The sequence below is a fragment of the Coregonus clupeaformis genome, chromosome 1 (assembly GCF_020615455.1).
Source record: "Coregonus clupeaformis isolate EN_2021a chromosome 1, ASM2061545v1, whole genome shotgun sequence".
Taxonomy (NCBI): Eukaryota; Metazoa; Chordata; class Actinopteri; order Salmoniformes; family Salmonidae; genus Coregonus; species Coregonus clupeaformis.
In genome coordinates, this window is record NC_059192.1 from 71,498,099 (window position 1) to 71,520,302 (window position 22,204).

Below are 22,204 nucleotides of genomic sequence, written 5' to 3' on the forward strand. Positions count from 1 at the left end.
AACCTCAAACAGTCACACTCCAAACTCCACTATGGCCAAGACCAAAGAGCTGTCAAAGGACACCAGAAACAAAATTGTAGACCTGCACCAGGCTGGGAAGACTGAATCTGCAATAGGTAAGCAGCTTGGTTTGAAGAAATCAACTGTGGGAGCAATTATTAGGAAATGGAAGACATACAAGACCACTGATAATCTCCCTCGATCTGGGGCTCCACGCAAGATCTCACCCCGTGGGGTCAAAATGATCACAAGAACGGTGAGCAAAAATCCCAGAACCACACAGGGGGACCTAGTGAATGACCTGCAGAGAGCTGGGACCAAAGTAACAAAGCCTACCATCAGTAACACACTACGCCGCCAGGGACTCAAATCCTGCAGTGCCAGACGTGTCCCCCTGCTTAAGCCAGTACATGTCCAGGCCCGTCTGAAGTTTGCCAGAGTGCATTTGGATGATCCAGAAGAGGATTGGGAGAATGTCATATGGTCAGATGAAACCAAAATATTACTTTTGGTAAAAACTCAACTCGTCGTGTTTGGAGGACAAAGAATGCTGAGTTGCATCCAAAGAATACCATACCTACTGTGAAGCATGGGGGTGGAAACATCATGCTTTGGGGCTGTTTTTCTGCAAAGGGACGACTGATCCGTGTAAAGGAAAGAATGAATGGGGCCATGTATCGTGAGATTTTGAGTGAAAACCTCCTTCCATCAGCAAGGGCATTGAAGATGAAACGTGGCTGGGTCTTTCAGCATGACAATGATCCCAAACACACCGCCTGGGCAACGAAGGAGTGGCTTCGTAAGAAGCATTTCAAGGTCCTGGAGTGGCCTAGCCAGTCTCCAGATCTCAACCCCATAGAAAATCTTTGGAGGGTGTTGAAAGTCCGTGTTGCCCAGCGACAGCCCCAAAACATCACCGCTCTAGAGGAGATCTGCATGGAGGAATGGGCCAAAATACCAGCAACAGTGTGTGAAAACCTTGTGAAGACTTACAGAAAAAGTTTGACCTGTGTCATTGCCAACAAAGGGTATATAACAAAGTATTGAGGAACTTTTGTTATTGACCAAATACTTATTTTCCACCATAATTTGCAAATAAATTCATTTAAAATCCTACAATGTGATTTTCTGGATTTATTTTTCTCATTTTGTCTGTCATAGTTGACGTGTATCTATGATGAAAATTACAGGCCTCTCTCATCTATTTAAGTGGGAGAACTTGCACAATTGGTGGCTGACTAAATACTATTTTTCCCCACTGTATATGTTGCGAAATTGTTAGATATTACTTGTTAGATATTACTGCACTGTCGGCGCTAGAAGCACAAGCATTTCGCTACACCCGCTATAACATTTGCTAAACACGTGTATGTGACAAATAACATTTGATTTAATATGGCCAATATACCACGGCTAAGGGCTGTTCCTAGTCACGACGCAACAAGGAGTGCCTGGATACAGCCCTTAGCCGTGGTATGTTGGCAATATACCACAAACCCCCAAGGTGCCTTATTGCTATAATAAACTGGTTACCAACCTAATTAGAGCAGTAAAAATAAATGTTTTGTCATACCCGTGATATACTGTCTGATATACCATGGCTTTCAGCCAATCAGCATTCAGGCCTTGAACCATCCAGTTTATAATGCTGTATAAATAGCCAATAATCCTTTACTTATTATACAACTTGTTTGTTTTTAGTAGTCCCTTGTCTCTCTGACCTATTATCAATTTTAAAATGTTGTGATATACAACAGGTATGATGACTTACGGGTCGGACTGGGACCAGAAATCGGCCCTGGCATTTCAAACACAAAGGCCCATTTTTTCCCTTGAGGCCCCCCATTAGCCAGATAACGATAATTTTTGACAACATAAAAAACAAGTTAGACAGGCCCACTGGGCTAAAAACCGACCAGCTGCTTATATGTGGAATGTATGAGCCTTTATAATGTATTTTAATCTGTCCCGTCCTGTTTTCTGTGGGTTCTGTGTGACTCATTGGGCATGAATGACGGTGGTATTTCTCAACCGTGGACACATTCTTGTGAAAATAACACATCTATAGTTTACTTTGTAAAGGAGTGGTTTGGGCATATGCCAACAAAATGAGACAAATAACTACATATAAATGTTCCAAACCTTTTCTTTATTTAGGTCACTGTTGCATCATTTTAATACTACATTTTCAAGATAGCAGTGTTTGTAATAAGTGCTTTTATTAGTGTGGGAATGCAATAAGTTTGAAAATCAGTGATTAGTTGGATTCTCTGAATATATCCTAGAGAAGGAGGTTGAACTGCATTGGTAAGACTAACAAATAACACTAGATAATACTAGTTATTTGGTAGACTAGACATTGATTGAAGTCTTCTCTTCATTGTGTCTACTGCTTGCACTGGTTCTCGACCATCTGGATTTCGCTCAGCCAGGGGCGGCTCCACACCTCGAAGGTGCACTGGTAGGGCTGAGGAGACAGAAAGCAACATGAAGCAACATGAGTTGGCATAATAACATAACCTTTCAGCAAGCAGAACGCTTGACAAAGGGCTTGTTCGACATTGCAGCCGACTGCCTGAACTACAAATCAACTTGCATCATAAATAACTACTCATTTGTAGATCAGTCAGTCACAATTTACCCACAATAGATTTTTTGATGCTCTCGAACACAGCCAAAGGGTGCACACACATTAGTCTATATACACTCAGTGTACAAAACATTATCCCCCACTCCCCTGCCCTCAGAACAGCCTCAGTTTGTCGGGCATGGACTGATTGAAGTTGATTTAACAAGTGACACCAGTAAGGGATCATAGCTTTCACCTGGATTCACCTGGTCAGTCTATGTCATGGAAAGAACAGGTATTCTTAATGTTTTGTATAATCAGCATATAGCAATAACAACTGAACTGATCCTCAACCTCAGCAAGAATGTATGAGTAGTTTATCAACGGTACCCTGAATTATTAGTTACCAATGTGCTATGACTGTTTGTAACATGTTATAAACTATCTACGAGCTAAAAATGAACCAGTCATAAGCCGGACATTGAGGAAGCTCTGATAGCCTAAGTGCCAGTCGGTTGAGCACAAACCGATCTGGGACCAGGCTAGGCCCTAGTGGTCCTTACCGCAGCCATCTCTGGGTCCTTGTGCACGGAGCAGACCTTCTCAACACCTCCCTTCCTGCACGGGGTCCTGGCCATCTGCACTGTGAAGATGTACTTTATCCCAGATACCACCTGTAGACAAGAGGCTGGGTTACAAGAGACTGGGATACAAGAGGGTGGGTTACACAGACAATCCTTTTAATCATGGCCATCATGTCATGGGATCATATCATTCACATATACAGTAATCACATCTGCTTTCAAACTAATTTTCCAAGTTGTATTGATTGTCCATGTCATGTTAGATTAGACCAGGGTGTCAGTCTGTATCTGCTCTTTTGCCAACTCCTTACAGAACTGTCATGCAAAACAAAGCACATTATAGCACAAACACTGGCACTCAGGCTATGAGGTCAACTAACAGAGCTGGTAAACAGCATTTTGGCCTAATCCTAGTCTCTTTTCCCTATCATGCACTGATGATAAATAATTGAACAGGTAAAACCAGAATCCCATCCACGATCCTCCCCTTCTGCTTGCTACTATGTTGTGTTCTCAAATCAGCGCAGATGTCTGCCTGGTTTAGAAATGAATAAGGTTACAAACATATTCAAATAATGACTGACATTTTTATTAAAAACTTTATTTTGATATATTTATTCATACTATTTCATCCTTCCACAAGATATAGTCCCGGCACAAATCTAGGGTTGCTACCCAAGCCAGCTGGTCGTTCGTTCTATCGGTTCGGTTGCTAGAGACGTGACCCAGTCGTTCGTTCTAAATGTTCCTTTGCCATACTGGCTGGCAACGTTCTTATCCCTTGCTTGCTAATTTGCCAACTACAGCTAATTTACAGTCACATCAAAAAGTGCAGCCAGAATAACAGCAAAGTAGCTGCATTTGCATAAGCTGTTATCTAGTGACATTTATTTGGATACATCCATAATAATGAGCTAATGAGGCGCGATTTCGCCTGGCATAGAAAATGTGCTCACTCGTCAGCACACTATTGTTCAGAGGAGCTAGCCAACAACACAGCTAACACAATCACTTCAAACTGAAGCTGGAAAGACTGCAAACTAGCTGCACTTCATTTCGGTTTACCCTTTTTTTCTCAATTGACATTTCTTTGTATATATCCATAAAAATGAGGCCAGCTGATTCATGATATCGACTGGCTGAGAAACGCTGCCTGCCTATCTGTCTCGTCCCGACTCCCGACACGTTCATTACTATGGGACGGCTGGAGATCTAATTTGAATATTGAAACAATGTTGCAAATGTCGGAGAGACAGATAAAGTTTATACAAATCTCCACTGTTGAGAACTAAATGTTAGTCTAAAAGAAATGTGAGATAATGTCTAGAGGCTTTTTATAGTGGAGATCAAGTTTATAAATTGCATGGCTGGGCTGATGACAGTGGATTGCACAGTCAGATGGAACAGAGTAAATAGGCATTTTAACGTCATAGATTTCGCCGGTGGTAACTTGTGGAATAGACACTGGCTGGAATGCAGTTTTAACCAATCATTCAGACCACCCGTTGTATAATTCCTGACAATACCCTCATTTACATTTTCTACATTTCAGTCATTTAGCAGACACTCTTATCCAGAGCGACTTAGCCCGTCTGGTGTTCAACCTTCCCAAGTTCTCTCACGTCACCCCGCTCCTCCGCACACTCCACTGGCTTCCAGTTGAAGCTCGCATCTGCTACAAGACCATGGTGCTTGCCTACGGAGCTGTGAGGGGAACGGCACCTCCCTACCTTCAGGCTCTGATCAGTCCCTACACCCAAACGAGGGCATTGCGTTCATCCACCTCTGGCCTGCTGGCCCCCCTACCTCTGCGGAAGCACAGTTCCCGCTCAGCCCAGTCAATACTGTTCGCTGCTCTGGCACCCCAATGGTGGAACAAGCTCCCTCACGACGCCAGGACAGCGGAGTCACTCACCACCTTCCGGAGACACTTGAAACCCCACCTCTTTAAGGAATACCTGGGATAGGATAACGTAATCCTTCTACCCCCCCTTACCCCACCCCAAAAAAAAAAAAAAAAAAATCCCACTGGCTATAAGGTGAATGCACCAATTTGTAAGTCGCTCTGGATAAGAGCGTCTGCTAAATGACGTAAATGTAATTAGGCCCATTTCACTTGAGGAATGAAACATGAGCAAACTACCCAGTAAGCACGGACCGAAGCCCGATGTCTTTTGGGCGTCTATGTTTGGTTCAGATTTGGTCCAGCCCGGAATGTCCTTGATTTGGCCCAAACTTAGAAGCCTATGATTGGTTCATATTTGCTCCAAATCTGAACCAATCATAGACATCTATGTTTCACAACTTTGGACAGCATAGCACAGTACGATCCAGTACAGTAGAGTGCAGTGTGGTGCGGTACAGTACATCGCAGCACAGTAAAGCACAGCACGGTACAGTACAGTGCAGCACAGTACAGAAAATTAAGTATAGTTTAATACAGTAGAGTACAGCACAGTATAATGTACCATATTGTACACTACTTTACTCTACGGAATTAAACTATATTGTACTGTACTAAATAAACCTCTGTCCGTACCGTACTCTACTGTGCCGTACTGTACTGTGCTGTTCAAATTTGTGAAACATCGCCTCGATGTCTATGATTCTTTCAGATTTGGTCTGGTCAGGACTGACCAAATTTGTACATGTTCGGGGCGAAGCTCATCAGAATAAATACCCAGCATGCTTTGTTCGTTTTTACATTTATGTCATTCAGCTTATCCAGAGATCTTACAATCAGTGCATTCAACTAAGGTAGATAAACAACAGTATATCAGTCATAGCAAGAAACAAGTATTTCTGTAACCGTTCCTAAGAATGTCATTGTAGTTGGTTTATTATTTTGGTTGGGTTATTTTGAACATCATCGATGCCAGCTTTAAAGCTTTTTGAAAAAGATAACATAAGTGCATTTGACTGCAATCTTCAGTTTGCTAATTTATTTTATTTTGAATTAAAAATGTTGAATGTGATAATGCTTTCTTCATGGACATGTAGATATAAGTAAATGTATGTACAGTTGAAATTTTGCCAGAGAAACAACGACAAAATAAAGTATTTTCAACATTCACAAAACACGCATTTTCAACTTCGATAAATGAGGTGTTTTTAACGTAGTGAAAATACCCATTGTCAACCTCCGGAAAATACATATTTTCAATTAAGAACCAAAATATTGTCGTTGAACTAATAAAGGGAAGAGGAACTGACCTGTCTCTGCGCTTTGACAACCTCGGCCACCTGCCTGACAAACATGTCGTTTGTTTGCTTGTTGTGTTCGACCACGGCGAACTGCAGGGCGTCTCTCATTCCTTCTTCGTTCATATTTGCGTCCATGGGGCCTCCGATCAAACCGGCGCTGCTCGCCACGGTAAAGGCCACCGCGAGCAAAGGAACGACGATCTTCCATTCCATGTTCATTTTCCCGTTTGATATCTTTTTTAATTGCAGCTCCGATCGTATCACGTAAACAACAACAAATCCTTGCCTCAGACGATTTATGCTCTTATATAAAGACGATGACGTCACTGTCTGCTTGCTGAGCGGTGTGGCTTGATCTTGATTCCACCAATCACTTCAACCCAAAGTTAACACATAGCTAAGTGCGTTTGTTTTGCAGAGCAGTTTACCCGGTTTTGTTTGCCTGGTTGTATAGCTAAAAATACATCATTGAAAAATACTGTATTATGAAACGTCACAAAACACGCTGCTCACCAATGGATTTCTCAAGAAGCGAAACCTCTTTTTTTTACACACACGGTAATAAACTAAAAAGACCTATGACTAGGATTTATTGGCTATTATTGCATGGCTTAAGGGATTATTGGCTATTTATACATTCTAGTACAGGGGTATTCAGCTCTTACTCTACGACAGGGAACATCAACTAGATTCAGCCGCAGGCAGATTGTCTCTTGAGCAGATGGTCAGGGGGCAGAAACATCATTACAAATAATTTGTAGACTGTAAATTGACTGCAAGAAGCCCAAACATATATAATATTTGGCTAAAACATAATAATTTCAAACCTTGCTTACATTAGTATACAATCACATATAGTTCTGTATTATGCGTGGGAATAATTTGGAACAGATTTCCTGAAATGAAACTCACTTGGAGACGATTTGCAGGTGTTTTTACAGTCTTTTCTGTCCCAAAAATAATAAACTCATCCACAGACCTCCAGTTGTGGAACCCTGGTGCCTGCTGGTTTTATACCTGACCTAAATCAGTCCCTGATTAGAGGGAACAATGAAAAAATGCACAAGGCAGTGGAACTGGCTACTAGGTCCAGAGTTGAGTTTGAGGGTATAGCATTATGACAGTACAGACTACCAGGGGACTGCAACCCTGTTTCTGGTGAGCTACCTTCCTATAGGTTTTTGCTCCAACCCCAGTTGTAACTAACCTGATTCAGTTTATCAACAACCAGTTTATTAGAATCAGGTGCGGTAGATTAGGGATGCAGTGAAAACCTACAGGATGATAGCTCTCCAGGAACAGGGTTGGAGAGCCCTGCCTAGACTAGATTTGTGAATTGGCTTCTGTGGTTGTTATATAGCCTACAGTAACCTCATCATGACAACAATACACACAGGCTGGAGGACTTGTAGAAAATCAAGTACAATTTTATTGGTCGCATACACATATTTTGCAGATGTTATAGCTGGTGTAGCGAAATGCTGGTGCAGTAATAATTAAGATATAATGGCTGAGAAGCCAGTGTTAGGAGGATATAGAGCCCCACAGTGGAGGTCATAATACCCATAAAACCTAGCAGTCAAACAGGGAAATGTTTCCAATAATTTCCCCACCATTACCTTTTCCCATAGGGGATTTTAGAAACACTTAAAATAAGGGCTGTGTTTCGTGTAGGCTTATCCTGGAGTGACTGCTAAAGCTAACTCTCTCTCCTCTGCTCTCATCCTTCTAGACCTATCTGCTGCCTTTGATACTGTGAACCATCAGATCCTCCTCTCCACCCTCTCCGAGTTGGGCATCTCTGGCGCGGCTCACTCTTGGATTGCGTCCTACCTGACAGGTCGCTCCTACCAGGTGGCGTGGTGAGAATCTGTCTCCGCACCACGTGCTCTCACCACTGGTGTCCCCCAGGGCTCAGTTCTAGGCCCTCTCCTATTCTCTCTATACACCAAGTCACTTGGCTCTGTCATATCCTCACATGGTCTCTCCTATCATTGCTACACAGACGACACACAATGAATCTTCTCCTTTCCCCCTTCTGATAACCAGGTGGTGAATCGCATCTCTGCATGTCTGGCAGACATATCAGTGTGGATGTCGGATCACCACCTCAAGCTGAACCTTGGCAAGACGGAGCTGCTCTTCCTCCTGGGGAAGGACTGCCCGCTCCATGATCTCGCCATCACGGTTGACAACTCCGTTGTTTCCTCCTCCCAGAGTGCAAAGAACCTTGGCGTTACCCTGGACAACACCCTGTCGTTCTCCGCTAACGTCAAAGCGGTGACCCGATCCTGTAGGTTCATGCTCTACAACATTCGCAGAGTATGACCATACCTTACACAGGAAGCCTCACACAGGAAGCCTCCGATCAAACCGGCGCTGCTCGCCACGGTAAAGGCCACCGCGAGCAAAGGAACGACGATCTTCCATTCCATGTTCATTTTCCCGTTTGATATCTTTTTTAATTGCAGCTTCGATCGTATCACGTAAACAACAACAAATCCTTGCCTCAGACGATTTATGCTCTTATATAAAGACGATGACGTCACTGTCTGCTTGCTGAGCGGTGTGGCTTGATCTTGATTCCACCAATCACTTCAACCCAAAGTTAACACATAGCTAAGTGCGTTTGTTTTGCAGAGCAGCTTACCTGGTTTTGTTTGCCTGGTTGTACAGCTAAAAATACATCATTGAAAAATACTGTATTATGAAACGTCACAAAACACGCTGCTCACCAATGGATTTCTCAAGAAGCGAAACCTCTTTTTTTTTACACACACGGTAATAAACTAAAAAGACCTATGACTAGGATTTATTGGCTATTATTGCATGGCTTAAGGGATTATTGGCTATTTATACATTCTAGTACAGGGGTATTCAGCTCTTACTCTACGACAGGGAACATCAACTAGATTCAGCCGCAGGCAGATTGTCTCTTGAGCAGATGGTCAGGGGGCAGAAACATCATTACAAATAATTTGTAGACTGTAAATTGACTGCAAGAAGCCCAAACATATATAATATTTGGCTAAAACATAATAATTTCAAACCTTGCTTACATTAGTATACAATCACATATAGTTCTGTATTATGCGTGGGAATAATTTGGAACAGATTTCCTGAAATGAAACTCACTTGGAGACGATTTGCAGGTGTTTTTACAGTCTTTTCTGTCCCAAAAATAATAAACTCATCCACAGACCTCCAGTTGTGGAACCCTGGTGCCTGCTGGTTTTATACCTGACCTAAATCAGTCCCTGATTAGAGGGAACAATGAAAAAATGCACAAGGCAGTGGAACTGGCTACTAGGTCCAGAGTTGAGTTTGAGGGTATAGCATTATGACAGTACAGACTACCAGGGGACTGCAACCCTGTTTCTGGTGAGCTACCTTCCTATAGGTTTTTGCTCCAACCCCAGTTGTAACTAACCTGATTCAGTTTATCAACAACCAGTTTATTAGAATCAGGTGCGGTAGATTAGGGATGCAGTGAAAACCTACAGGATGATAGCTCTCCAGGAACAGGGTTGGAGAGCCCTGCCTAGACTAGATTTGTGAATTGGCTTCTGTGGTTGTTATATAGCCTACAGTAACCTCATCATGACAACAATACACACAGGCTGGAGGACTTGTAGAAAATCAAGTACAATTTTATTGGTCGCATACACATATTTTGCAGATGTTATAGCTGGTGTAGCGAAATGCTGGTGCAGTAATAATTAAGATATAATGGCTGAGAAGCCAGTGTTAGGAGGATATAGAGCCCCACAGTGGAGGTCATAATACCCATAAAACCTAGCAGTCAAACAGGGAAATGTTTCCAATAATTTCCCCACCATTACCTTTTCCCATAGGGGATTTTAGAAACACTTAAAATAAGGGCTGTGTTTCGTGTAGGCTTATCCTGGAGTGACTGCTAAAGCTAACTCTCTCTCCTCTGCTCTCATCCTTCTAGACCTATCTGCTGCCTTTGATACTGTGAACCATCAGATCCTCCTCTCCACCCTCTCCGAGTTGGGCATCTCTGGCGCGGCTCACTCTTGGATTGCGTCCTACCTGACAGGTCGCTCCTACCAGGTGGCGTGGTGAGAATCTGTCTCCGCACCACGTGCTCTCACCACTGGTGTCCCCCAGGGCTCAGTTCTAGGCCCTCTCCTATTCTCTCTATACACCAAGTCACTTGGCTCTGTCATATCCTCACATGGTCTCTCCTATCATTGCTACGCAGACGACACACAATGAATCTTCTCCTTTCCCCCTTCTGATAACCAGGTGGTGAATCGCATCTCTGCATGTCTGGCAGACATATCAGTGTGGATGTCGGATCACCACCTCAAGCTGAACCTTGGCAAGACGGAGCTGCTCTTCCTCCTGGGGAAGGACTGCCCGCTCCATGATCTCGCCATCACGGTTGACAACTCCGTTGTTTCCTCCTCCCAGAGTGCAAAGAACCTTGGCGTTACCCTGGACAACACCCTGTCGTTCTCCGCTAACATCAAAGCGGTGACCCGATCCTGTAGGTTCATGCTCTACAACATTCGCAGAGTATGACCATACCTTACACAGGCACTTGTCATCTCCCATCTGGATTACTGCAACTCACTGTTGGCTGGGCTCCCTGCCTGTGCCATTAAACCCCTACAACTAATCCAGAATGCTGCAGCCCGTCTGGTGTTCAACCTTCCCAAGTTCTCTCACGTCACCCCGCTCCTCCACACACTCCACTGGCTTCCAGTTGAAGCTCGCATCTGCTACAAGACCATGGTGCTTGCCTACGGAGCTGTGAGGGGAACGGCACCTCCTTACCTTCAGGCTCTGATCAGTCCCTACACCCAAACGAGGGCATTGCGTTCTTCCACCTCTGGCCTGCTGGTCCCCCTACCTCTGCGGAAGCACAGTTCCCGCTCAGCCCAGTCAAAACTGTTCGCTGCTCTGGCACCCCAATGGTGGAACAAGCTCCCTCACGACGCCAGGACAGCGGAGTCACTGACCACCTTCCGGAGACACTTGAAACCCTACCTCTTTAAGGAATACCTGGGATAGTATAAAAGTAATCCTTCAAACGCAAATGCAGCTCTTTGCTGTTATTTCGGCTTCACTGTTTGACGTGACTGTATTAGCCAAAGTTGGCAAGCTAGCAAGCAAGGGATAAGAACGTTGCCAGCCATCATGGCAACGGAACATTTAGAACAAATGACTGGGTAGCATCCATAGATTTAGAACAAAAAGACTTAACGACTGGGTCGCGTCTCTGGCAACTGAACCGATAACATGAACGACCAGCCGGCTTGGGTAGCAACCCTAGATTTGTGTCGGGACTATATCTCGTGGAAGGATGAAATAGTATGAATAAATTAATGAAAATAGAGTTAATGAACATATACTACCGGTCAAACGTTTTAGAACACCTACTCATTCAAGGGTTTTTCTTTATTTTTACTATTTTCTACATTGTAGAATAATAGTGAAGACATCAAAACTATGAAATAACACATATGGAATCATGTACTAACCAAAAAGGTGTTAAACAATTCAAAATATATTATTTATTTGAGATTCTTCAAATAGCCACCCTTTGCCTTGATGACAGCTTTGCACACTCTTGGCATTCTCTCAACCAGCTTCACCTGGAATGCTTTTCCAACAGTCTTGAAGGAATTCCCACATATGCTGAGCACTTGTTGGCTGCTTTTCCTTCACTCTGCGGTCCGACTCATCCCAAACCATCTCAATTTGGTTGAGGTCGGGGGATTGTGGAGGCCAGATCATCTGATACAGCACTCCATCACACTCCTTCTTGGTAAAATAGCCCTTACACAGCCTGGAGGTGTGTTGGGTCATTGTCCTGTTGAAAAACAAATGATAGTCCCACTAAGCCCAAACCAGATGGGATGGCGTATCGCTGCAGAATGCTGTGGTAGCCATGCTGGTTAAGTGTGCCTTGAATTCTAAATAAATCACAGACAGTGTCACCAGCAAAGCACCCCCACACCATAACACCTCCTCCTCCATGCTTTACGGTGGGAAATACACATGTGGAGATCATCCGTTCACCCACACTGCGTCTCACAAAGACACGGCGGTTGGAACCAAAAATCTCCAATTTGGACTCCAGACCAAAGGACAAATTTCCACCGTTCTAATGTCCATTGCTCGTGTTTCTTGGCCCAAGCCAGTCTCTTCTTCTTATTGGTGTCCTTTAGTAGTGGTTTCTTTTCAGCAATTTGACCATGAAGGCCTGATTCACACAGTCTTCTCTGAACAGTTGATGTTGAGATGTGTCTGTTACTTGAACATTTATTTGGGCTGCAATTTCTGAGGCTGGTAACTCTAATGGACTTATCCTCTGCAGCAGAGGTAACTCTGGGTCTTCCATTCCTGTGGCTGTCCTCATGAGAGCCAGTTTCATCATAGCGCTTGATGTTTTTTTGTGACTGCACTTGAAGAAACTTTCAAAGTTCTTGAAATGTTCCGTATTGACTGACCTTCATGTCTTAAAGTAATGACGGACTGTCGTTTCTCTTTGCTTATTTGAGCTGTTCTTGCTATAATATGGACTTGGTCTTTTACCAAATAGGGCTATCTTCTGTATACCCCACCCTACCTTGTCACAACACAGCTGATTGGCTCAAACGCATTAAGAAGGAAAGAAATTCCACAAATCAATTTTTTAGAAAGCACACCTGTTAACTTAAATGCATTCCAGGTGACTACCTCATGAAGCTGGTTGAGAGAATGCCAAGAGTGTGCAAAGCTGTCATCAAGGCAAAGGGTGGCTATTTGAAGAATCTCAAATATAAAATATATTTTGATTTGTTTAACACTTTTTTGGTTAATACATGATTCCATATGTGTTATTTCAATATTTTTGATGTCTTCACTATTATTCTACAATGTAGAAAATAGCAAAAATAAAGAAAACCCCTTGAATGAGTAGGTGTTCTAAAACTTTTGACCGGTATGTCAATCACTTCTCGAATTCTTCTCGGGCCTAACAACACCCGTGCCAATATAGGGTGTGTTCGTAAATTCACTCTGGCTGTCTACTCCGATTTCAGAGCACTCTCTTCTGAGTGTGCCAGAGCGTAAAATAATAGATGCATTTACGAATCCGCAACACCTGTGGTATATGACCGGGGTCAGTAAACGTTGGCCAAAAAACGTAATTCAATTGTTGCCAGCAGCACAGTTACAGTCACCAATGCTCTAGATAACATGAAAACAGCCTAACCAGCTCTGCTAGGGTGAAATGGGAGATTATGTCTAGATGCTTTTTACAGTGTAGATCTAGTTTATAAATTGCCTGGCTGGGCTGATGAGACAGTGGATTGCGCAGTCAGATGGAACAGAGTAAATAAGCATTTTAATGTCATAGATTTAGCCGGTGGTAACTTGTAGAATAGACACTGGCTGGAATGCGGTTTTAACCAATCAGCATTCAGGATTAGACCCACCTGTTGTATAACTAACAATATGATGGGATGTATAGACATTATGGACAGTATATGGTTAGAATATGTAATATATCTGAAGAATATGTACGATAGAATAGTATATGTACAGCAATAGTTAAATAGGATAGTCCTTGACTAGAATACAGTATATTACATATGATGTGGGTAAAACAGTATGCAAACATTATTGAAGTGACCAGTGTTCCATTAAAGTGACCAATGTTCCATTAAAGTGACCAATGTTCCGGCGGCAGGTAGCTTAGTGGTTAAGAGTGTTGTACCAGTAACCGAAAGGTCGCTGGTTCTAATCCCCAAGCCGACTAGGTGAAAAATCTGTCGATGTGCCCTTGAGCAAGGCACTTAACCCTAATTGCTCCTGTAAGTCGCTCTGGATAAGAGCGTCTGCTAAATGACCAATTTATTTATTTATGTCTATGTACATTGGCAGGAGCCTTTATGGTGTCTGCTAAATGACTAAAATGTAAAATGTAAAAATATGGTGCAGGGTAGAGTACCGGGTGGTAGCCGGCTAGCAACAGTGACTAAGTTCAGGGCAGGGTACTGGGCGGAGGCCGGTTGGTGGTGACTATTTAACAGTCTGATGGCTTTGAGATAGAACCTGTTTTAGTCTCTTGGTCCCAGCTTTGATGCACCTGTACTGACCTCGCCTACTGTACAGGCTGTGGCTCGGATTGCTGAGGTTCTTGGTGATCGTTTTGGCCTTCCTGTGACACCGGGTGCTGTAGATGTCCTGGAGGGCAGGCAGTGTGCCCCCAATGATGCGTTGGGCAGACCGAACCACTCTCTGGAGAGCCCTGCGGTTGCGGACAGTGCAGTTGCCGTACCAGGCGGTGATACAGCCCGACAGAATGCTCTCAATGGTGCATCTGTAAAAGTTTGTACACTAGAAGGTATAATAGTAATAAGTGTCCCACTTCTACCTTTAATTTAAACAATTTATCAAGCAACATTTCATAGTTCAATGTGAATACAATAAGGAGATTCAAGAAGAAGAAGAATACGTTATTGTCCATCGTAATTTTCTGATTCTGGTCATTCATCTTCATTTTACTTTTAAATCCAGCCCTATTCAGTAAAGTCTTACTATTAGTTCACTGTACTAGGAATAGGTAGGATACTAAGGGCAATGGTCTTCTTCTCTGGTGTCATACTAACTAATTGTATCTGCTCTTCTTCTGTGGTGTCCCCCCCGGCAGGCTTTAACACTCTGGATGCAGCGAGGGTCTTCCACAAGCTGATGGAGCGTCTGTGATTCTCCGAGTATTATCTGCAGGGAGGAGACAGGGGCTCACTCATCACTACCAACATGGCCCAGATGAAGCCATAGTAAGAACAGAGTCCCAATTATCCACTCTTTTCTAGATGTGTGCACTTGTACACTCCCAATCATGGATTTGAAAGCATGTGATTGGTGTAAGCATTGGCTGGAGTGATATGCCAGTATGGTTTATTGCTTCCAGTTGAAGCTTGCATCTGCTACAAGACCATGGTGCTTGCCTACGGAGCTGTGAGGGGAACGGCACCTCCGTACCTTCAGGCTCTGATCAGTCCCTACACCCAAACGAGGGCATTGCGTTCATCCACCTCTGGCCTGCTGGCCCCCCTACCTCTGCGGAAGCACAGTTCCCGCTCAGCTCAGTCAAAACTGTTCGCTGCTCTGGCACCCCAAAGGTGGAACAAGCTCCCTCACAACGCCAGGACAGCGGAGTCACTCACCACCTTCCGGAGACACTTGAAACCCCACCTCTTTAAGGAATACCTGGGATAGGATAACGTAATCCTTCTACCCCCCCTTACCCCACCCCCCCAAAAAAATAAAATAATAATAATACTTTTTTGTAAAGTGGTTGTCCCTCTGGCTATCATAAGGTGAATGCACCAATTTGTAAGTCGCTCTGGATAAGAGCGTCTGCTAAATGACGAAAATGTAAATGTAAATGTTTAATCCATGAGAAAAAAGTGTGCATCAGTACACTTTGGGAGAAGGGTGGAAAATCGGGACGCAGCCTAAGAACAGAGACAGCTTGCCCCAATCCTCTCCCTTGTCCTTCCCCTTGGAACCCTTACCCTTTAGTCTTTGTTGATCTGTTAGGTGGAAGCAAGCAATATGGTGGAAGCGCCACCACTATACTGCTTACACCTACACAGACCTTTCAGATCTGCAAATATCGAAGGGTTAGGGCCACAGGGACATTAGTGTACCCAGATTCAAATGTTTTAAGAGCATTGAACTTGAGTCAAATCATCCACACTAAACCCCACTAAGCAGACGACCCCCTTTGTTTAATTCTCTCATTAAAATTATATTTTTCTCTCTCTTTTTATTCCAGTTTTATTATTTTTATACCCTTTTTTTCTCTCTTCCTGTGCTACTGTGGGTGTGTGAAAGGTCTCCACCTCAACATGTTAACTGGCAAACAGAGGGTGTTGGGTGTCCTGTTTTCTGTCCTGATTGGTTGCTACCTGCCCTGGCTGGTTGGGTTCACCCGGGAGGATGTCAGGAGTTTGTATGGCTCAGTAGGTCTCATGTAGGGGAACGTGCTGTATATACGAGATCCTCAGGGAGACTGGCTACCTGCACGTCCAGGCCACCAAGCCAGACTCCACTGGTGAGAACGTGATCATCACACACGTTTTTACCTCACTGTCAAACACACAAACTGCCCATCTGAAATTCAAAGTAGTAATATGATGTATTGTATGATCATATATGTTTTTAACCTGTGATATCGTTTGTGGAAGCAACAGCACTTTTTAATGTCCAAAACACATTTCCCCTCAGGGACAACAAAATAAATTCTAAATCCTAATCCAGGCGTTCTGAAGAAACCTATATTTGCTGGATTCGAGGTGGCTGTAGTCATGTTGTGGACTGTCTCCCCCTGCAGGTTGAGGGTTGAATGACACGCCAGCAGGCCTGGCTGCCTAAAGACTGGAATAGTTATCCACCTGGACTGACTTAAACAACATGGACTTGGGTAACACTTTATTTGATTAGTCCATCTGTAGATGTTCTACAGATTATCAGTAACATTTCAACTAACCCTAAACTTAATCCTTACCCTAACCCTTATTGTAAACTGAACCTTAGAAAGTGCACTACTTTTGACCCTATTGGCCCAGATCAAAAGTAAAGCACTATATAGGGAATAGAGTACAATTTTCAGAGGCAGACACAGCATTCTTCCTGTTGTCGGAGCTGCTGATTGGTCATTGATAAAGCCTTCTTCTTCCTGTCTGTAGGAAGTTCACCCTGGACTACCTGCTGACCAACACCGTGATCTACTGGACCACGGGTTCCATCGTCTCCTCCATGAGGTTCTACAAAGAGAACCTCAAGACCAACATCGAGAACAGACTGGATAACGAGTGAGTGTTTGTGTGGAGGCACAGTGCTCCAGTATGACATGAGGCTGTTGGCTTTCTCCCTAAAGGGCCTGTCATTTAATACCTCTTTTAATAAAAAGAATATGCCATAAGTGATTTACAGTACATTTGTAGTTGTTGTATGTGATCCTTGCAGGACTTGAACCCATGACCAACTGAATTACAGAGCCCTAATCATGTTTGCTTTGGGTTATGATAACAGGCTCCTAATGAGGGGCTGGAAGTGGTTGTTTGACCTACTTTAGTTGAATGACCTGATTCTAAGTCACCCTGGGAAAGAGCGTCTGGTAAATTAGTGTCTGCTATGAATAAAATGTAAATGTGCGGCAGTGTTTGTTCACCTCTCTTGTGTCCTCAGGAAGGTGTACAATATGTGCTTACAGGCCTGGCGGCGTTCCTCAATGAGATAATAACATTGTGCCCCAGCCGTGGGCCAGGTTCAGGAACATCTACTCCTACTTCCCCCGAGGAGGCCACTTCGCTGCATTCGAAGAGCCACAGCTCCTGGCCAACGACCTGCTGCAGTTTGTTAGGAAGGTGGAGAAGTGGTAGGGCTGATGATGCAACAGCAGCCAATCCCAAATTGCTCCCTACCCCTCTATGTTCTGTAGGTTCTGGATAGCTACACTGCTCAAAAAAATAAAGGGAACACTTAAACAACACAATGTAACTCCAAGTCAATCACACTTCTGTGAAATCAAACTGTCCACTTAGGAAGCAACACTGATTGACAATACATTTCACATGCGGTTGTGCAAATGGAATAGACAACAGGTGGAAATTATAGGCAATTAGCAAGACACCCCCAATAAAGGACTGGTTTTGCAGGTGGTGACCACAGACCACTTCTCAGTTCCTATGCTTCCTGGCTGATGTTTTGGTCACTTTTGAATGCTGGCGGTGCTTTCACTCTAGTGGTAGCATGAGACGGAGTCTACAACCCACACAAGTGGCTCAGGTAGTGCAGCTCATCCAGGATGGCACATCAATGCGAGCTGTGGCAAGAAGGTTTGCTGTTTCTGTCAGCGTAGTGTCCAGAGCATGGAGGCGCTACCAGGAGACAGGCCAGTACATCAGGAGACGTGGAGGAGGCCGTAGGAGGGCAACAACCCAGCAGCAGGACTGCTACCTCCGCCTTTGTGCAAGGAGGAGCAGGAGGAGCACTGCCAGAGCCCTGCAAAATGACCTCCAGCAGGCCACAAATGTGCATGTGTCTGCTCAAACGGTCAGAAACAGACTCCATGAGGGTGGTATGAGGGCCCGACGTCCACAGATGGGGGTTGTGCTTACAGCCAGAGAACACCAAGATTGGCAAATTCGCCACTGGCGCCCTGTGCTCTTCACAGATTAAAGCAGGTTCACACTGAGCACATGTGACAGACGTGACAGAGTATGGAGAAGCCATGGAGAACGTTCTGCTGCCTGCAACATCCTCCAGCATGACCGGTTTGGCGGTGGGTCAGTCATGGTGTGGGGTGGCATTTCTTTGGGGGGCCGCACAGCCCTCCATGTGCTCGCCAGAGGTAGCCTGACTGCCATTAGGTACCGAGATGAGATCCTCAGACCCCTTGTGAGACCATATGCTGGTGCGGTTGGCCCTGGGTTCCTCCTAATGCAAGACAATGCTAGACCTCATGTGGCTGGAGTGTGTCAGCAGTTCCTGCAAGAGGAAGGCATTGATGCTATGGACTGGCCCGCCCGTTCCCCAGACCTGAATCCAATTGAGCTGGGACATCATGTCTCGCTCCATCCACCAACGCCACGTTGCACCACAGACTGTCCAGGAGTTGGCGGATGCTTTAGTCCAGGTCTGGGAGGAGATCCCTCAGGAGACCATCCGCCACCTCATCAGGAGCATGCCCAGGCATTGTAGGGAGGTCATACAGGCACGTGGAAGCCACACACACTACTGAGCCTCATTTTGACTTGTTTTATGGACATTACATCAAAGTTGGATCAGCATGTAGTGTGGTTTTCCACTTTAATTTTGAGGGTGACTCCAAATCCAGACCTCCATGGGTTGATAAATTTGATTTCCATTGATAATTTTGTGTGTGATTTTGTTGTCAGCACATTCAACTATGTAAAGAAAAAAGTATTTAATAAGATTATTTCATTCATTCAGATCTAGGATGTGTTATTTTAGTGTTCCCTTAATTTTTTTGAGCAGTGTATTAGAAGTGCAGTGGTAAAGTGCCCACCATATTTGCTGACACCTTAATTAAGATTTGCAGAAATGAAGGGTTAGGCCCAAAGAAAAGGAGTAGGAAGCGTTTGGGACCGTCAGGAGAAGGGGTGGGATGTGGATTTGGTATGTAATGAACAGAACCCAGGTATGAGCACTGCACTCTCCAGCCAAGTGCCAGGAAGAGAACCAGCAGAACTTCAGGGACTTAGTTAGTTGTGCACCTCTGTGATAACACTAACTACTAACTGTAGTCCAAGTTTCTCTAAACCATTTTATACTGTAATCAAAGCTCAAAATCACAAACAACTGTCTTATCAAGTCAATATTTTAAATACTCTATCAAACGATGCTATTATCATTTAAGATCAATGTAATGTGATCAAGTTTAGTCATTTGACCGGTGTAGGCCGTCATTGTAAATAAGAATTTGTTCTTAACTGACTTGCCTAGATAAATAAAAAATAAACATAAATGATAATGTATACTATCAGTCAAAACATAATTAACCAGTACCGTAATAAGACAGCTGAATGATCAGCACTAATAGATTCAGGTTACAAATGTCTTCCATATTGCACAAGAACTGTGTGGAAGCAGCATCAATCATAGATGTTTCAGCTCTTTCCTTCTCTTGTCCTTGTTGCAATAATGCACTACTGCTGTAATCATGTCTATTGTGGAGACTGTAATGTCTGGCTTGTTTGTTAAGTCTGAAGTCTTTTGTAGTGTCTAATATTGGTGGGGCTGGTTTCCCGGAATAACCCAGACACAGCTTAAGCCTAGTCCTAGGCTGTATACTACAATTCAGCTTTTAGCTGCAAATGTGTACAATTCAAATAAACCTGAAATAATTTAGTGATCCAGCTAAAACTGACATACAGTACTCTATATTTACAAAATATTGTTTCAGACATCCATTTTTAAGCAATTGAAAACCAAGACACGACAACGAACAGTACAGGTAAAGCCAGTATTGCGTCTCAACCAGATGACAAGTAGGCATACTGTGCATAAAATCATTTAGTAGGCTATATTATACACAGTGAGAGCACCAACACTGCTTCATTACAGCATGTATCCAAGCTAAAAGTAAATACATAGTTAAGACAAAATATAATTAATTAAAATCATTCTGTACAGATCACACCAGTCATTCATATGAATTGTTATAAAAACACAGTCCCTGGACTGGGCTCAGGGTTACATAGGCTGCGTTTACACAGGCAGCACAATTCATATATTTTTTCCACTAATTGGTATTTCCTATCACATCAGATCTTTTCACAATATCTTTTTCAGACCTGATCTGAGATGGTCAAAAGACCAATTAGTGAATAAAATATCAGAACTGGACTGCCCGTGTAAACGCAGCCAGAGAGACAGGGGTCCCTGAGAGAGAGATGTATGGCAAATGCAGTGGCGGCTCCTGAAAAAATTCTCAGGGGGGGCAATTTTTCTGATGATTTAGGTGACCTACACACATTTTAAAAAATATATGTCCAGCAACAACATGAAGACAGGTGCAGCATATAAGTCAATACTGATATACACATTACTTGCTTCAAAAAGGCCTCATGGTTGAATTGGAAATATGTGCACCTGAGCATAATTCACAACAAGCAAGCAGGAGCTTTTGATAGAGGCTACTGAAAACATTGATGCAAGTTATTGGTAATAAGACATTTTTATAGACTTCCATATTCTGCCCTCTTGTATAGATTTGTGAAAATGAACAGTGATAGACATTTTGCCTGAAAACAGAATTTGAAAATAATTTCTAGAAAAGGTAAACACAGCTATCTGTATGGCTTTGTAAAAATGAACAACCATATTCTGGCCAATTGTATAGATTTGTAAATATGATGATGTCTCCTTTCATGCATACATTTTCAAATAAAGCTCTGCTTTGAGAAAGATCGAATGATATTGTTTAATCTTACCTTATGGCCTGCACACTGCTTGTGAAGCTGTCGAGGGCACGTTTGATGAAGACAGCATCGATGTCCTTCTTCTGTAGCTTCTGGTACAGAATGTCGACGTGGGGCGTGATTTTGTGAAAAAGCCCCAGGAAAATTTTTTTATCTTCTTGCTATCTATGTACCTCAGCACAAGCACCAGCTGTGTCTGTGTAGAAACGTCCGTGGTCTCGTCAGCTTGGATAGCTTCGAAGTTCGCCGACTTCACCTCCTCCACAATATGTTCCGTCATGACCGCTAGCATACACTCCAGTAGCTCGTTTTGAATGGTCTTTGATGTGCCCTTGAAAACTTTAGCATTTTTAAGATGGTCATCAAACACCTCATCTAATTGTGCCACAAAGTTGACAAGTCCAAGAAAAATACCAGGGTTGGTGGAGCCCTCAGTTTCATCTTTGCCTCGCAAAGCTATCTCAAACACTCCACAAAACTTCACACACTGGATTAGCCGGCTGAGGATGTGGCGGTTCTTGCTAACCTCATCGTTGTGGCGGCGGACAGCTAGCCTGTATCCCTCATCCAGTTGAGTGGCAATGTTCACTTTCCCCAAAGCAGACAATCTCAAACAGCTATCCATGTGGGTCTTTGACAGCTCATGTTTCTTAATCTTTTCTGAAAGATGGTGCATGTCCGTTACACCAGTCGCTGTCCAAGCGGTGCGGTCTGTCGTGCCGCCTTCAGGGTGAAAGAGTAAGCAGGGGTAGCAGAAGACTGCATTAGCTACATCGCAGCCTGCTAGCCAGGTTTTTCGTTCGTACCAATTTTTGAAAAAATCCTCGGGTGTAGGACTTTCCCCCTTTAGTAGAAACCTGTTGAATTAT

The 22,204-nt window shown here is 43.6% G+C and overlaps 1 protein-coding gene across 2 annotated transcripts; it reads right to left on the minus strand.

The window, feature by feature from the left end:
* Nucleotides 1-2,128: 2,128 nt before the first annotated feature.
* Nucleotides 2,129-8,844, minus strand: LOC121576366 (cystatin-like). 2 transcript variants are annotated; one of them, XM_041889462.2, is made up of 4 exons: nt 8,720-8,844; nt 6,367-6,497; nt 3,133-3,243; nt 2,129-2,467 (listed from the first exon to the last, which is right to left on the minus strand). In XM_041889462.2, the coding sequence occupies exons 1-4, from the start codon at nt 8,796-8,798 to the stop codon at nt 2,387-2,389; spliced, it is 402 nt and encodes a 133-aa protein (XP_041745396.1). In that variant the 5' UTR covers nt 8,799-8,844; the 3' UTR covers nt 2,129-2,386. The 2 variants fall into 2 exon arrangements, with proteins under 2 accessions (XP_041745396.1, XP_041745388.1); XM_041889454.2 differs by lacking the exon at nt 8,720-8,844 and having other exon boundaries at nt 6,367-6,715.
* Between the last annotated feature and the right edge of the window lie 13,360 nt (nt 8,845-22,204).